A 17,765-nucleotide genomic window follows, 5' to 3' on the forward strand; every position below is an offset into this window, starting at 1 on the left:
TTTGTTCAATTTTGTTTTTATTTTGATCTTATACACTGAACATTTGTCTATACATATATCTCATTGAAATTCAAAATTGTTCCTTATAAATTAAATGTATCCAGCCGCAATTTGCCATCGTTATCCGAGAAATAGACCATGTCGGCCAGTGACTGCTCGCAAATCAGCTCTTCCACTCGATCGCACATCTGACGAAATAACAAACGAAAAGAGAATAAAAGAAACATTAATTAAGTTTGAAAAGAGTTCGCTTTCAAAGAAATCCATCGATAGAGTCAATTAACTCACCCCTTTGCACTTGAATCGTTGTTCAATTTCTGGATATTTGAAACTTGGTCCAAAGTTAACGCTTACGGTTGCGTTTTTGTAAATTGAAATGGCTGGATAATAGGCACCACCGTTAATATTTTCAAATGCTACTCCCTGAGATTTCCCATTCTTAAAGAAAAGTATCTTGCTGCCGGGCACTGTTTTCAGATTTTTCAACGCTTCGGTTATTTTATCCTTGTCCTCATAGTACAGATGGCTCTTGAATTTCACCAGCGGCTAAATTTGATGGAAATTTAGAGAAACAAAAGCACGGTTAATTTGTTGAACGTAAGGAATTCAACGGCCAATTAAACCAATTCTCGGGTCAAGTCCAAGCGATTTGACGCAAGAGACCGAAATTAGAAAATGATGACATTGAATGCATACCCGATCTTTGAATGTGTTCGGCATGTAATCTCTATTCGGCCCAGTCTCTGGTAGGCATATCAAAAAGCCAAGCGTATCGCCTTCACTGTAACCATCAGGGCTGCATGTCTTTCCGCATGATTCATGGAATTTAGTACCCTTACGCGATCGCCATGAGTATCCAAACTTGTCATAGCCCAATGGTGCTTGTAAATTGGCATACTCTTGACCCCATCCGATTCGTGTTGCTGCACCTTCTGGCATTTCTTCAATGGTTACCTCGAAGTACCAATTTCCTCTTGTGACAACTACACAAAAGAAAACACATAGCAAATTATTGACACAATTATTTCTTTGAAACAAAAAAAAACGGATGAAAACGTTCGAATGAAACAAAATACTTACAATGAGAAGCACGAATCATGCAATATCCTTTTTCGCCGGTCACAGCCAGTCGATCTTCGGCCACTTTTAGCTGAGGTGCACGATCATGAAGTGCCAACAGAACCGAGTTGGGTGTAAGTGATCGATAGAGCCAGCCGGGAATCGGCTTACCCGCCCAGTCGGCACTTTCATCAAATTCTTGTCGGAATGGTGCATGCGGATCCGGTTCAGCGAGAATATATCGATATCCATCTTTGTTGAACGGATGCTCCAATGGATAACCATGTGCTGGCAACTTGACATTTGCTGTGATATCGGAACTGGGTCGTCCTTTTTTACCCGTTGGCCCTTGATCACCTCCAGGCAATTTTCGTTTGTTCGGTCTACCTTTTGTTAAACTTGCTGTAACACAAACATAATAAACAATGATTATCATCTGACATTTGTTGCGCAATTTATTTTGCTCATGGGTGTTGCGAACTTGTGTCGAGAGCACAATTCACTTTTTTTGGGTTCAAGAATAAATGACTTTGTTCGCCATATGACTTTTGGTAAGGATGAATGTTCAATATTGTGAATCACACATATACATGCTTGTGTATGTGTATTCGAGTGTTTGAGGGTCGGTGAAAGGTGCCGTAGCATTGCTAGCAAGAGAGATTGTTTATTGGTTGGTATTTTATGGATGAATTAGAACAAATAAATTGGTTTGAGAAGTGATTAATATGAACTCAGCGGCTAAATGATACGTACGTGTACTTTCCTCCATCGTTTGGTATCGCAGCGGAAGTGAAATGAGTTCAAACCCCGAATGACAAGTCAATTTCGAAACAACACTAAACAAATTAGCTCACAACAGCAGCAACAACAGTTGAAAAACAAAAAAAAGAATAAATGTTTTGTGTCAACGCGATAACTGTCGTCAAATATTGATCGATTAACGAAGCGAATGTAACAAAATGTATAAATAGCACGGAACAACTGTAATGGTCCCAATACCACGCATCTATATTGGTCGAAATGTTACGATGGAAAGTGTAAATTTTCAAGTTCGATCGGTTTTATTCCGCTATTGTCAATCGAAATGTTGTCAATTGTTCGAATTTTGTCGCATATTTTAGCTTCACTTTCATGATGTGCCCAACTTATCTCACACCCGCACCTTCTGACAACTACATCTAATCCAAGCGTTGAGAATGCAAAATAATTACAAATTTTGATTTGAAAAACAATAAGAATAATCGGTGTGTGTGTTAGGGCAAAAGAGGAACTAAACACTTGTCAAACGGAACCGAACAGAAAAAAAAAATAGTTGTGTACATAAATAGGAAGAACAAAAAAAAAAAAAATATGAATTGAGTTTTTCGTTTGCCTCGCGTAAATACACACAGATTGAATATACAGCACACGGTAAAAGCAAACCGAACGCGTACGTAATAATAACTACGTTCCGTATATTTGTGTATATGCTCGTCAAATTCAGTCGCACACATGCATAATTTATGGCAACACAAAGCAACGAATTGGTTTTATGACGAACAAGGAGAGAAAGAGTGACACACAAACCGACCGATAGTTTTACTCTATGAATTTTCTTTAGTTTGTTACATTTCTTATCGAAAAAACGGACCGAATTATTGAAAAACGAGCGAGACAGAGAACGAGTGAAAGAAACAGAAGAAAAAAAAACCAACGCAAACAACGAAGTCAGAAGAAATAGAAGAAAAATATTGTAATCGAAACGAAAGTGCGAAGCACTAGCAATGACAGCCACAAAGGCACACTGAACATAAAACGACCGCTATGCGATCCACTAGCGAAACACGCTTATGTATATTTATAGACACATGTACACACACAGTCCTAGAACATGTACAATCACAAATAAATAGAACGCGTCCACAAGTGATGGTATATGAATCGGACGATTCTACACACTATACGGCATTTACTCATTTGTTTTCATCATTAAAATCATTGCAAAGTAATTGTTTGCCAAAGATTTAGGCGATCTATTGTATGAGTGTTATTTTTTTTTATTGTCGTTGTTGTTTCATTTCTCTTTCTCTCTTTTTTAATGTTTTGAAAAATTATCGATTTTCAATATTCGCTGTCGCTAGGAGTTTAATGGTGGACATATTTGTTTTGAAAATTGATTTTGAAAACGGTGTCGACGAACACTGCACAGTCGCCAAACTCATCAAGTAGGCTTTGAATTTTTTTTCTCGTTTCGTAACACAAGCACAATACAATGTTTAGTAGTATCGAAATATGTAAGAGTGTGAATTCAGCGTCATGAATTCCATATGAGTGATAGTTTACACACTGGTCGAAGTGAATTTCGACGAAGCAATTTATTAACTGAACATTTTTTTTCTATCTTTTTAACATTTAAACCGAACACCATAACTGTTGAACCAGGTAAATGAAGAGTGTATTTTCAATAGATACAATACCTTGTGCATAACCGTCATCGGTGACTCGAAGTGTTCCGCCTTTAACCATTGCTTCGTAATTTGGTTTGATTACTGTGAGATCATTTGTGACTAATCCAAACATTTGCTGACCATCTTCGAAAGTGAACACAGCATTATCCTTTAGTAATGTCTTTTGCACCGTGCTATACCTATACCATATCAATAGAAGATATTAAACAGCTTGTTCAGTGACCGAGCTTAAAAGTGTGCATTCGATGGTGTCAACATGCTATGACGACTATAAATTAAAAAAAAAATACTTGCCATGATTGTGTTACACGCCGGGGCATCGTTGTCATTGACTCCCAATACTGTTCCATATACGGAATTATATCGGCATCCTTATCAAAGAGATACTTGAGTTTGCCTTTCTTTTGATGCTGTTGTTGCAAATTTGCAATCGCTGTCACACACATTTGTGATATGGCTACAAAAACAAAGAAGAAAACAAATTCAATTTTGGAAAAAAATGTCATTTTTTGTTTCGTATTTTGCAATGTGTATAAATCCAAGAGAATATCCTTACTTGCTTGACATTTACGGAAGCTCTCCAACCCGGTGGGTGAGCAATTCTTGCAAAAGAAGATATAATTCGTTGCAAACGGAATTAATTTGCCCATTTGAAATCCGATACATGATTCGTGGAACCAGCGATAGCATGTTGCGCACAGCAATTCAAGGATATTTAAATTTCGGTCTTTACCGCTGAAATGAAAACAACAACAACAAAAAACACGCATAAAAACTTAGAGCCCATTTTAAAGTAGGCAAATCGATCCAATTGTTTATCATTTGTATAAAGAGCCATTAGTGCATTTGAGGTTATGTCAGACTTTTAAACAAACAATGAATTATTCACATGTAGAAACTTTGAAAGCAACATTCTTTTCAAGTGAATAAACGGCGGCGGTTTCGATAAAAATTTGTTTTCTAAATCCCATTTTTTATTACCAGTAGCAATTCCCCATTGGTCTTTCGTCTATGCGTCCATTATCGTCGGCAGTCTGATTGCTTTTTGTCTCGAAATCCGAACGACTATCTTCACTTAAAACATCCATTTTAATACAATTCTATTGGCGTTTAAAACTTAAAAATGATTTTAGCCACATTTACAATTCTGGCAATCGATTAATACAGTTCAGTCTTTAACAATTTTATATGGAAACAATTGAGAACATTAAACGAATTTACAATTCGTTGATTGAACAGACTCAACTCTGTTTACAACCAACTCGGTGTCAATGTTTTTATTAAAGACCGACAGACGACGCGCGCAAATACTGTATGCTTGTTTACACAGGGTTCACTACAAGCGCATTCATACCTGCGAATCGACGGAATTGGGAGCGAAATGCAGTTTTCGGTGGATTTAACTTGTAACAGTGAAAAGTTTGGAAATAAAACAATAATCGATCATCGTGATTTTGCAAATTTCTACTGGAGTAGGTTTTCTTCTAGACTTACTTGAATACATTCATGGTGACACCCATTTTGATACATGAAATGAAACACACGGAAATGGGAACCGTTAATAATCTCTTCGCCACTGACTACGTATCACTCATTATTTAAAAAATTGTGCACCATCATTCGAGTAATCGGTGACATCAAAGGTAACCGCTGTTGTACGTTTTATCAGGTGTGCTGACGATAGGGGAACCTCTCGTTTTATTTCCCTGACCTATTCGAATGAAGCAATTGTTGAACCGAAAAACATAGTAAATGTTTACTATACCTTTCGATGGTCTTTCATCAGTTTATTCCGATGGTGAAAATTCGATGAACTAATTCCACCACAGTCTTCAGTTTTAAGCTAAGTACACAGTTCCTCGTGAAATGAAAAAAAATTCTCCGGTGAATTTTTCACAGGTGTTATTTGTATTGCTGTTTTTTATTTTCGAATTGCAAGCATAATGATTTTTGATGTATAAAACAGCTAACTCATTCCAATATCAACACGATACATGAACAAAGTTGATTTTTGAGTTCATTCTTTAATGTATTTTGATCCTTCTTATTTTTTCAAGGCCGTGAAAAAAATTTCGAGTACATTTTGCACGCGAAATATTTTTCACGACTGTGAAAAAAATTTGTTCAGACAAAACACATAGAAGAATGAACTCAAAAACCAACTTTGTTCATGTGTCGTGTTGATATTGGAATGAGTTAGCTGTTTTATACATCAAAAATCATTATGCTTGCAATTCAAAAATAAGAAACACCATACAAATATCACCTGTGAAAATTTCACCGGAGAAATTTTTTCATTTCACGAGAAACTGTGTACTTAGCTTTAGAATTAATATTTATGTGAGATTCGTAAGTCTCTTCGACGTTGATTTTCATCCAAAAAGTTGGTTTTGACTCTTTACCTTCCAAAAGTGTCCGATGACAAAATAAACTCCTTTTATCGCATGAAACCTTTCTGTGTAATTGTTTACTATTTCTTCTAGTCGCATTCCGTTGAATTCTATTCAATTGCATTGACCACAGTCAAGACAAGCGACAGAGCTGCATATAGTCACTGTTTCACTCTCATGCATTTCTCTTCATATTCCGCTGGGTTTCGATTTCCGTGTCGTCGCCTGTCAAAAGACATAGTAACCAACAGCTGATTCACACGTTTGACAAGTCGCCATATTTTCTGTGTGTCGTTGGCTTTCGAATAAAGGCATTTTTCCCTGCATACCAGACTTACGGATTGTTGGAGCAGCACAGAAAAGAAATAAATCTTTTGGGTAAAATTTCATTGATCAATTAATATTTTATGGTGGGAGTGTGTGAGTGAATGGCATTCAACCGTGATAATGCAATCTCTGACGCGAAAAAAGAACTAAGCGATACAAAAGTGTATAAAACTTATAACCTTTACATAAAATATCCCGTTTTCCTCCCATCTGTTTTGTTAGAATTTTCTTGCTCTCATTCATAAGAAGCGTTTTTTTAAAAGAAAAAGTGACAATTTTATATAATTTTTTGAGTAAGTGTTTCGGTGCCAAATGAATAAAGTGATAAAAATAAATCGATGTCATTTTGCAGTTTGTGCAATTTCATTGGCTTGCATTTCGTATTTTGATATTGGTTGCGAAGATAGAGAGAAAGAGAATGAAAATACCCAATCAGAAATTCAGTGATTCATTTCATATACACAATTCATTTATGCTGAATGTGTGGTTTTGATGTCGTCTATTCGATAATGAGCATTGATTGTCAGGTTGTTACTCTTGCAACCAAAACTGAAATCCCTGTTGATCGCAATGGTTTATTCCGTTCCATTTCGTCAATACAGAAAAAGAAGAGAAAAAAAAACAATATGAAAAAGAGTATCACTCATGTGTTTTTTGTAATTCGACAATTTGATAACGCGCTTTAATCGTTCGATTCACACATGTAAATTTTTCTATAAATTGTTTGCTTTTCATTCATTTTACATCTGCCCATTGTTTTGATCATTGGAAAAACACATACGGCCGCTTCATTTCATATTGTATTGGCATATAGGCCCTGTGTCGTGATGATGTCGTGCCGCCAACACTTAATACAGAAACAAGAGAGAAAAAGAATATAATAATGTATAAAGGCCCCATTGAATTTTGTTTGTGATTTTCGCCAGTCGGATCGCGAGTGCGCCTTGTACATGTGAACACGAGAGATATCAAAACGAGCTAGATGCATTGGTGTTGGTATGCGCAGAACTGGATAGTGTCTAACAAAACTGTCTTTTGAGTCAGTCATTAGTTGCCAGTACTGAAGGTCTGGTGCTTTTACAATAGCATACACATTTTTTTTATTTTCTTTCGGTTGTTTCGTCGTGTACTGACGCTTACACTACCTGACCCGTACAGCTATATCGTTTAAATTATTGATTTTTTTTTTGGTTCATCTATATCTCTTCCGAAAAAGTGGTGTGATTCACGGAGAAAATTCGAAGAAAGTAAGCAAATCGAATCGATAAGACTTTTCAATCAAAAAAATTTGTTTTTCTATGGTGGTTCATTGATTTTTTGTGTGGAATTAGAAATTCTCACCATAACTTTTACATACCGCAATCGAAAAGAACAGCAAATTGTGCAAAAAGTCATTGAATAACCGTGAAATAGGTTAGCAAAGGAATTTGTTCGTGTTCAGCATAAAAATGTTTTTGTTGAATTTTAAGTAAAAATCAAAACCAGTCAACATGATTTTACACAACAACAAACAACAAGAACACAGAAAAGCAACAGAAAAAATAAATCAGTCGTGTTACATCAATTCACTAATTAAATGTGGAAGATTGAAAATGTGATAAGAATAAAATTTAATTCTAAGTAGACACCGTGAATTATTCGTAGCATATGCTCGATGAAAAAATTGCGGTTTTCAATAAACGGTCGATATGCTATGTGTCTATCTAAACGGCAGATTTACATTGTCATTGATAATTTCCAGAGAGAGATAAAAATTAATATCGAAACACCGCACGCGGTGTCGGACATTGTTCAATATCATTAGATTTGGGCCACAAAATATACAACTCAATCAAAGAGCCGAGAAGAGAAAAAGAGTGAAGAATGAAGTAAAAAAAAACAACTAAACACACATCGAGCAATTGCATGAGAAAATGTGCAAAAGCGAATGAAACGCCTAAAAATAAACTGTATCTTACTCATTCCAACTATGTAAACATTTGCCCGAGTAGGAAACCGCTCGGCGATCAACAGCAATGAACAGAAACAATGAATTAAGCAGCATGAATAAATGCGAAAGAAAAAGGCGTACAATTAGCATCATATGTAAATGAATGGAAAACAATGCCTTGCCCAAAAAATATACACAGTGCATAATGAATAGTTGCTGCGTATCGCCGAAAAAAAACGACCGTTTTGTTGATAATTCACAAGTTTTTCAAACTTTTCGACAAACATGATATCATTTTTGGGTGTAAAACATGTACGAAATGAAAATTCCAAACTGTTGCATCACAATTTCATGCAACATATCATTTAAGTTGATGAAAACCCTGCAAAATGCTCAAAATTACTGTACCATAAAAAATAATTCTCTACCGTATATCGTTCGTTCTAATCTTCTGTGTTATTGTTCCATGCTCATATTGATTTTAGTTTATCGTTCGAATAACGATTATTCGAAAAAGTACACAGAGGGAGAGAGAGATAGAGAAAAAAAACCATACGGTGTAACCTTCATTCGTTTATGGAGACATTAACGATCCGTCAACAGATTCGTTACCTATTTTATTACAGAAACAAATCACCGTTCGCAATTGCAGGCCACTCAGTGTTGATCGACAGTTGGCTGAGAAAACACACGAATGGAAAAGCAAACACCCAAAACAATTGGCAAAAACGGCGAATTGGCACGAGGCATAGCAACGGCACGGCATGGCATGAATGCGAGCACAACCAGCCGCCGCCGCCGCCGCCGCCACCACCACCACCACCGTCTATGTCGTTGTCGTCGTCGATTCTGTGACTAACATTCAAAATTCACAATTCGAACATAATTCACTGTAACCGAATTGCCGACATCAAACACCGACAGACATGCTGTGTTGATTTTTGTTGCATTCTTGATAGCGTCAATTCAAATTGCATGCAATTTCATGCGAATGTCACACTTGAACTTATTTTGAATAGCCAACGCGATTAGATCTATCTTCGGTGAGATGTGATGACGCTTCATATGTACGTGCTATGTGCATTTAACTATCTCATATCGGTTTTGTGCCTCAAAAACTCCCATCACAACACGATATTAATAGCTGCTTGATTTTATTCACTCACTGAATACTCAACCGCAATCAATTTAGTATCGTACGCAGATTAAAACGTCAGTGATGTGTTGAACACTGTTTTGATCTATGATGGGGGGATTCACGCAATGAGAAAAAAAACGTTTCATGATAATTAAATTTGAAGCGATGACAAACCGACCACCGACCGATGACATTCGCTGAGTGTATTTCTGTGATTGGTTTCGTTTTGTTTAAAAAATCTTTCGTGCAGATTAGAAAACTAAAGACCGATACCAAAGAATTGGTAGGCGATAATTTGTACGGTAAACAAATTCAAATGTGTGCTCAATTTTGTACCAGCCACACATTGGCTGGATGTATTAGCACAAAATTCAGTCGATTGATCGATCGATCGATCTTGGTTGGGGAATTTCGGCGATTATTTTCCAATTAACGCCAAGCAAATATGACCTTTCAATAAATTTTCGCTTTTTTTCTCATTTTTTTTTTGTTCTTCGTAAAACAATGCGAATTGTATCCAATTTCAGACGTTCGTTGAATATCACGCATGTGCCAGGCGCGCACGTATTTATGCATTGTTTAAATGACGCTTATGTCAAAGCCGAAAGAAAATTGATACACTTTCGTCAAGGGGCAAAACAACCGAAAGAAATACATGTTAATTCAATTTGAAAAACTTGCAAATCGACTGTTTCTCTGAAAATTGAATTCAAACAAGAAAATACGTGCGCTTTTTTGCTACTCTATTCCCAACTGCTACTCCTTTTTTCGGTTTGCGCATTCTCTCTCGCTCCCTTCGGAATCGGAGCAACCGACTTAGTTTTTCGAGGTGTTACAGATAAGGATTGTGTGAATAATTTTGTCATTCGCCATCCAAATAGTAACAATGCAACCAATTAACATAACAATTTAGTCTTTGCAGAATCTCAACATGACGTTGTAGGCTTCCGTATACATATTTATCTAATGACAATTGTCGTCAAACATTATTGCATTTACACCAGCTAAGCAAAGATCACTTAATTGTTAACATCTGCCCTCGGCGTTTAGATATATGTGATAAATAGCTTTGAATGAGAAAAAGATGTCATTCTAATTTATGGCATTTGAATTTTTCGCCCCATTTTGTCTTTAGGTTTGACAACACAACGTAACGAGAAGAAAGGAGAAAAAAAAACACCGATTCGCACTTGGTTTGCGGTGAAGAACAGTAAAAACATCAACTATGGGGTCACTATTTCGCAGTGAAGAAATGACATTGTGTCAGCTCTTTTTGCAAAGTGAAGCGGCTTATGCATGCGTCTCAGAGCTGGGAGAACTGGGTCTGGTTCAATTTCGTGATGTAAGTATAATTTGAAACAAACAAACAAAAAAAAACAACCAAAACGGCAATTATATTTATTTGACATGGAAATTAGGCAGCACATTTTAACCAAATATCTAAACGATAACATGCTGAATTAATGGAGTATGATCATTTCAAACAAAATTAAGATATCATTTGGATTTGTTTGTATACGTAATTCAACTCACGTGTACTTATTCAATCAGCATTTTGCTAGATGCTGAGAAATAAATATCAAACATGTGATCTAAACGCATTTATAATCATGAAAGGAACAACACACGAAATACACACACACACACACACACACACACACACACCGAAAAAGAAAAATTAATCAGTCAAACGCTAAGGCATATGACATTTGTATAAAAACCGGTTTGTTCATTCCACTTTTCTACTTCGAGCGATCGATTTTTTTTTTCATCTATTTCGTTCATTATTGTGTAATAGTGTAATGGTTAAATAATTTCGAAGCATTTATTGGAAGAGCCACTTACTTTTAATAAGTAGCTTCGTATGTTGACGTGTGATGTGTTGGAACAGCGGTTCCAGAATCAAGCTAAAATGCCCACATCATAGGGGTATTGCAGCGACCATAAAATATATGAATTTCATCAAGTTTATCAAGCTCTTTCCAAGTTTATGCATAGTATCGAACTTTTGTTCAAGCTCTACCATCTAAATGTACAGTAAAATAATTTACGGGCACGACGTAAGATGGCGTTTTTTTCTGGTCAAAAAAGTTGCAATATCCCTTTGGCCTACATTCGCTATCCGTTCACACCTATTTAATATGTGCAAATTTTTGTTCTGATTGCTTTTCTCCATTAGTTAAATCCGGATGTGAATGCGTTTCAACGTAAATTCGTGAATGAAGTGCGCCGTTGCGATGAGATGGAACGAAAATTGCGATATTTGGAAAAGGAAATCAAAAAGGATGGCATACCAATGGCAAATTCGGATGAAAGTCCCGAAGCACCGCAACCACGTGAAATGATTGATTTAGAGGTTTGTTTAAAAATAAATTCGATAGCACGATGATCGTGATCGATAGGCCCGGCAATTGATTTACCAACAAAAACACATTCTCTTTGCGTGCAGGCAACATTCGAGAAACTGGAGAATGAATTGCGTGAGGTCAACCAGAATGCCGAAGCACTGAAGCGTAACTACCTGGAATTGACTGAGTTAAAACATATACTCCGTAAAACTCAAGTATTCTTCGATGAGGTAAGATTCCGTTACACTTCCATTTGTTGAAGACAATTTTTGCGTTATTTTTTACTTTCGAGTTTGTTTTCTTATGCGCAAAAGCCCAATGATCTTTGGCTGAACTTAAATATCATTGCGCCAAAACATGTGTGCTTGATTTACTAACGGTAATGATGGCGGCACAATAAACCGTTTGTTTTGTGCGAGCGTGTGTATGCAGTGTGTGTGTGCGCGCTTGTAATTGGAATATATGTAACAGCCGAAAAAAAATTGCTGTTTAGTGTGCATAAAAAGAAATTTAATCGTCGATCCCATTAATTTTTTTCGCTACTGAAATTCTCTCTGTCTCCCTTGAACAAGTAATGCGTCGGCTAATCCCCAAATGCAAATCTAAATTCGCGAACACAAAGACACATTCCGACTCTTTAAGCAAGAGAAATGATATGAAAATTATCAAATCAACTGGTTTTTTTTTTAATTTCAAATTTGTTTTATTCAAGTTTCGATATATTTTTTTTCTAATTGTTTAATGTTGTTTTTGTTTTTGTTTTTTTTTTCTCAAATTCCTTCGATTTTCTAAGATCGGTTTTTAATTAAGTTGTTATTATTCATACTTTTTATATTATATCTCTGTACTTTTGTTATATATATTTATATATATATATATTCCCTTTTTGTTTCGATCGTTTTTATTTTCCTTCTATTCCGTTGATTGTGTACAATATTCCGTTGTTTCATTTTGGTGTGTCTCTCACTCTCTCTCTCTCTCTCTCTCTCTTCTATTTATTTGATTAGTGATTCTGTAACTTTTTATCACAAATATTAATCTTCGTTAATCAAAACAATTTCCGCATGATTTTTTCCCCCATATTTTACACATAATTTTTTTTTTTGTGTGTTCTTGTTCTTATTCTATTTTTATTTTTAAATTAATTTTCCATTTTGTTGATATTTGTTAGTATATTTTTGTCTAGTCGATTTTAATCAGTTGATATGTGGATTTGCAAGTGTACGTGATGTTGTTTCAAGTCCATTTACTTTACTCAATTCATATTAGCCAGCTTTCGGAATACACCTTCTTTTTTTTTAAAGTTAAACAAAACGAAAAAAAAACAATGGCTACCAACCAATTTTCATTTTGGATTGACGCAAATCCAATTTCAGTCATTATGCCCATTTTACAACATATATGTCATACGTGCAGAAAATGTCAAAGTCATATATATATTATATTTTTTGTGATTTGTTTCCCCCATTTCATTTCGTCTTCTTTCTGTCTTTCTTTCATTCGTCAAATTAATTTACAAGCAAGCACTATATAAAACAAAAACAATTCACTCAATGTCAGAGAACACGATAAAATAAATAATATGCATGAAAAATGTGTTGAGTTGAAACGTGGAACTGGATGCGAAAATGAAAGTATGAGATAACACTTCAAACGACGTGATGTGCATTGCACTGAAAAGAATCGAAAAAAAAGAGAGTTTTTTTTTGTATCACACTTCCCTCCCTCCATAAGTTTTTGAATGGAGACAATCGTTTAAAATGCTATCTCATTTGTGTATGATGATTTATTTTTATTTATTTGAAATTTATTTTTTTTAATTGATTAAATAAATTTTTTACACACACAAAAAAAGATTATTCTATAAGATATCGTCTTGGACAACACAACTGAAAATAAATCTGAAATGGCCAACCAAATAAAAAAAACGACCGAAAATATATAAGATAGCCTGAAAATACTCACTTTACACTTATTCGATTACTAACGATTCGATCATCAAACTATTCATTCTCTTTAGTAATGTTTGATATATTTTTTTTAGTTTTTTTTTTCTCGATTATCCCACTATTACGTTCTATTTTTCTTCCATTTTCTTTCTTTAATTTGTGTTTGTTTGTTGAATTGTCAATTTTTGTACGAAACTCTCTTAATTTAGTTCGTCCATTCTTAATGTAAAAAAAATCTATTCTTTGTTTCCGTTTCTTTCCTCTAAGTGTAATAGTAGACAATAGCATTGTGTGTGTGCGTGTGCTGTATGTTTATACCACGAAACTTGTAGATTTGTATACAAAAAACAATGCCTTGTGTCTCTTATCTAGAATGTGTGATAATCTTTTCGTTTCTTGTAATTTCCCTCCCAATTTGTGTGTCTTTAATCTCAATAAAAATTAAATTGTCTCCATGTTAAAAACCAACAACAATATGAAAACAGTAACGAACCCATTTCATATTGAAGAGAATTTTAAACGAAACACAACCTTCCGTGTGCGTTTAACATAGTCCCAGCTTCCAATCTCATCATTCGTCATCACAATAATTAAATCACATCAAAAACAAATAAACACATTTATCGAACGATGTGAGCAATGTCATTCAATCATTCATTCATTAACACATCAATTATGTAATATTCTTTTTATATTTCACTCGTTCATTCGATCATTCATCGGGGTTTCGGTTAACACATCATATTTCAATTAAATTATTTTTCATTTTATTTTCCTTGCGTTTCATTTTCAAATTTTGAAGTAGTTTCTTTTCCGTATTTCGTTTTTTTTCTTCTTTTTTTTTATTTATTTTGAATTTGAGAACTGCAAAATGAATTGAATGCAGATAAATTCGTAATGTTATGTGATTGTGTCACATAATTTTGATTTTTGAAACTAAATTGAAGATGAAATGATAGAGGAATGTCTTCAACTAACATTGGAATACATTCATACCTATTTTAAAGTAATACGTCTATGCTTTGCGATTCTTTGTTATTAACAAACTAAACAAAAAAAAAGAGATGAATTTTCGATCCTTCGACACAACTGAAACGAAAAGACATTCAAATTTAAGTTATTTACCCAAACATTTATTCGAAACGTAAACGAAAATCGAATGAGAAATATTCGACGAAATCAAATCAAATTCACTAGTCAATTTTAAGGTGCTATAAATTGATGTGCATTTTTATCATGTTTTTTATATACAACACACATAGTTTGCTTTTGTAGTTAAAACAACCAACCAATCAAAAAAAAAAACGTACCAAAGGAGTGATTTCCTGTTAAGACAAATGGTTTTTGATTAGATTGCTATTGATACGTGCAGTTGAAGCATTATTTCATAATATTTGAGTATTTTGTCCCAAATAATGTCTTAAGTCAATTATTTTTGTTGTTTTTTTCCCTTTCGATTCAGCCAAACTGTTAAACCAATTCATGCAATTACTCATAACAATGAAATAGTTAATTAGAATGAGTTTGTATTTGATATTGGCTGTATTATATGATTGCAACTACGAGATAAAATAAAATTGAGTAATTCATTGAGCTATTTAATGGTTTGGCTTAATAAGTTTTACAGTTATTACCTTTTTTTCCTTCGTGTGTATGCGTGTAAATAATTTTGTTCACCTAACCAAAAAAAAAAAACAAAAACAAAAGTTTAAACAAAAAACGACAAAGAAACCAACGAAAAGTCATTGAGAACAAATTAATTTCCTGTGTGATAATTTTATTTAAAAACCTTGTTTTTTCTCTCCTATGGATCCCCATCCGATTCTATTGTAAATTCCCGGCTCATTTTATGAGCGACCTAATCACTTTTTACCTAATTATGGAACAAATTCAATTTGTTTTCGAGTGTCTGCACCTATATATGCTTTCACAATGTGTGTGTGGTTTTTCTTTTCACGTGTGTCAACACATGAAGCAAATTACATGTGAAATTTCCATTGCAAATTTTAGATTCAAATCCATGGCTCAGCCTAAAAAAAAATGCAAATATAGTACCATTTTTGAATACCTCTCAGCCATTCGCTTAATATTTATGTAAGCCACACAGAACAGAAGATGCTTCCAATTCATTCGGTAGTTTGAATGCTTTGACACCTAAATATTGTTAATCACAGCATTAACTTTTCCCCTTTTAATATTTTATCGATAACGTGCGAATGAAAACCGAACCTAATCAAAGAACAAAAGTGCAAGCACAACGAATAGTTTCAGTTTTCATTCACGCCAATGATTTTATTGATCAATTTTTAAGTAATTTAGCAACAATTAGATGTAAGTTTGAATTAATCAAAGATGAGAATCAAGCAGACCCCTTTTTCTCATCTTAGCCTATCGATTTTTTTTTCTCAACTAAACATCATATCACTGAGCAGAGTGTTTATTGTTCCCCTAGTAATTGACAGCATGTTTTTTTTTCGACACTGTAGATTTCCCTATGTGTTTTAATTTTCCACAGACTCTTTTTTTTTCTCTGTTTTTTTATTGTTTCCAAATTAATTTGTGACGAGTTCGTAGTAGTAGGTGAAGTTGCAATTAGTTTTAATGCTTGCATCCTTGAGTTTTAATAATATTCCATGCAATTTTTCGTGCTTACCGTTTTTTCTATGCCCAAAATTCGATGATTCTCTTCAGAAATCAATCCAAAAATAAAAATACGTATAAAATTCAGTAAGAGATTTTTCGGTTGTCCTATGACAATTTTTTGTGTTTTTTTTCCTTTTTATTTGTGATTTTCGTATTTCTAAAGCTTCTATCGATCGTTAGGCTGTTTTTAGTTTCGTTTTCGTGTTGATTTTCCCTTTTGTCTTCTGTCAAAATTGTCTAAATCTTTGAAGAATAGAAAGAAGCAAGTAATCGAAGTCAAATTTTACAAACGATGACACTCGGCAAATCTTCAGTGATCGTAACCGGGTTTGAGTATGTTTCACGAACAATCAAACGAACAAAAAGGAAAAGAAATTGAAATTTCCAAATCAAAATCTATAAGTATAAAAAAAAACTAGCTAGAGTCAGGTGTTAGGGGGTCGAACAAATAAAAAAAAAGAACCACAAAAAATCCATTGTTTTCGGTTGTGTTGCCAGGCAGCACCAACAAAATCAATAACACGAGTCCGCTATAATCAGATGGCGGATGCGCACAAAGAAGAGGAACAGGTCCAACTGCTCGGTGAGGATATTCGACAAGGCGCACAAGCTCAAAACCTTAAACTTGGGTAAATATTCATGCACAAACTGTTAAATATTTAATACAATTACAATTTCATTGAAACAATTCGAAGCAAAGTTATAGTTATGACGACAAGAAAGAAACCAAACAAAAATGAACAAGAAGAGAAATTGAAGCATTTTATACGAATTCAAAGTTAACGAAATGATTTCAAGCGAAATCAAAATTCAAAGTGAATTTCTAAGATGAAGGTCGAAGCAGGGAAACCGCTCAGTCAAAATGAGTTAAGAAATTTTGGTAGAGCACACCTCGTTTTATGCCCCTCTAAATCAATGTTGTGTGCTTAATTCAGTGTTATTTTCAGCATTGTACCATTCCATTCACACAGGCCCAATTGTATGGAGTCTCACTGCAAATGATTTTTTCTAACGATTGAAATAGTTTCTAGTTTGCATCTGTTTTTCCCCCTTTGACATTTTCCTAACATGCAACAATGCTGAACATTAACAGTTTGATCCATTGCGGATCAAGCATTTTATTTTCTTCTTAAAAAAACATTTCTTTCTTACAACATTTTCTACAAACTGAGACAAATCGATCAATCTGAAATTGCAGAGATCAGCTCTGACCACCGATGACACAGACAATCCAACCGTCGTATCCACCGGGCAAATTCGAAATCGTCTAAGGCAAGCGAGATTGTTTGTGGAATGGAATATTGTATTGCATTTTGTCTTCATTGTTCTCGTTGTTGTTTGCAAACTAATCCCATTTTGCGTGCCCATAACAAAGTAATGCCCTCAAATTGGGCATTCCGTCTATTTCGATCGATTTTAATTTTAAAAGATTGACATAATTCTCTATAAATGCGATTTAAATTTTAAAAAAAGAAGACATAGTATAGATTAAAACAAAAAGACAAAATTATTAACTCAAAATTTAATGATGTTT

At 34.4% G+C, this 17,765-nt stretch overlaps 2 protein-coding genes across 34 annotated transcripts in view; one reads left to right on the plus strand and one right to left on the minus strand.

Moving 5' to 3' along the window:
- LOC129577997 (set1/Ash2 histone methyltransferase complex subunit ASH2) lies at nt 1–6,071 on the minus strand. Of its 5 annotated transcripts, XM_055466007.1 has the most exons (9): nt 5,909–6,071; nt 5,001–5,217; nt 4,063–4,241; nt 3,801–3,963; nt 3,516–3,685; nt 1,081–1,461; nt 697–983; nt 289–546; nt 1–188 (listed from the first exon to the last, which is right to left on the minus strand). In XM_055466007.1, the coding sequence occupies exons 2-9, from the start codon at nt 5,024–5,026 to the stop codon at nt 84–86; spliced, it is 1,569 nt and encodes a 522-aa protein (XP_055321982.1). In that variant the 5' UTR covers nt 5,027–5,217; nt 5,909–6,071; the 3' UTR covers nt 1–83. The 5 variants fall into 5 exon arrangements, with proteins under 5 accessions (XP_055321982.1, XP_055321981.1, XP_055321985.1 ...); XM_055466006.1 differs by lacking the exon at nt 5,909–6,071 and having other exon boundaries at nt 4,488–5,024; XM_055466010.1 differs by lacking the exons at nt 3,516–3,685; nt 3,801–3,963; nt 4,063–4,241; nt 5,001–5,217; nt 5,909–6,071 and adding exons at nt 1,813–2,237; nt 3,012–3,422.
- The window catches only part of LOC129577994 (V-type proton ATPase 116 kDa subunit a 1), a 26,073-nt gene continuing 11,343 nt past the window's right edge, over nt 3,036–17,765 (plus strand). For 2 of the 29 annotated variants that reach the window (XM_055465978.1, XM_055465993.1), the window contains exons 1-4: nt 3,341–3,480; nt 10,427–10,633; nt 11,471–11,647; nt 11,741–11,869. In XM_055465978.1, coding sequence (XP_055321953.1) covers nt 10,517–10,633; nt 11,471–11,647; nt 11,741–11,869 — 423 coding nt within the window. In that variant the 5' untranslated portion in view covers nt 3,341–3,480; nt 10,427–10,516. Of the gene's footprint in view, nt 3,264–3,340; nt 3,481–5,989; nt 7,471–10,426; nt 10,634–11,470; nt 11,648–11,740; nt 11,870–16,729; nt 16,861–17,429; nt 17,504–17,765 lie in introns of those variants that run through there. The other 27 variants (XM_055465983.1, XM_055465997.1, XM_055465982.1 and 24 more) reach the window with 27 other exon arrangements.

Source organism: Sitodiplosis mosellana, unplaced genomic scaffold, assembly GCF_009176505.1.
Source record: "Sitodiplosis mosellana isolate CC-2019 unplaced genomic scaffold, AAFC_SMos_1.0 Smas_scaffold_6226, whole genome shotgun sequence".
Classification (NCBI taxonomy): Eukaryota; Metazoa; Arthropoda; class Insecta; order Diptera; family Cecidomyiidae; genus Sitodiplosis; species Sitodiplosis mosellana.

Excerpts from the sequence above, each read along its gene's own strand:
- LOC129577997 (XM_055466006.1), bottom strand. The coding sequence starts at position 4,594 with ATGGATGTTTTAAGTGAAGATAGTCGTTCGGATTTCGAGACAAAAAGC. Across the intron at positions 4,242-4,487 it reads CCAATGGGGAATTGCTACTG|CGGTAAAGACCGAAATTTAA; the intron begins GTAATAAAAAAT and ends TTTTCATTTCAG. Across the intron at positions 984-1,080 it reads CATGATTCGTGCTTCTCATT|TTGTCACAAGAGGAAATTGG; the intron begins GTAAGTATTTTG and ends TCTTTTGTGTAG.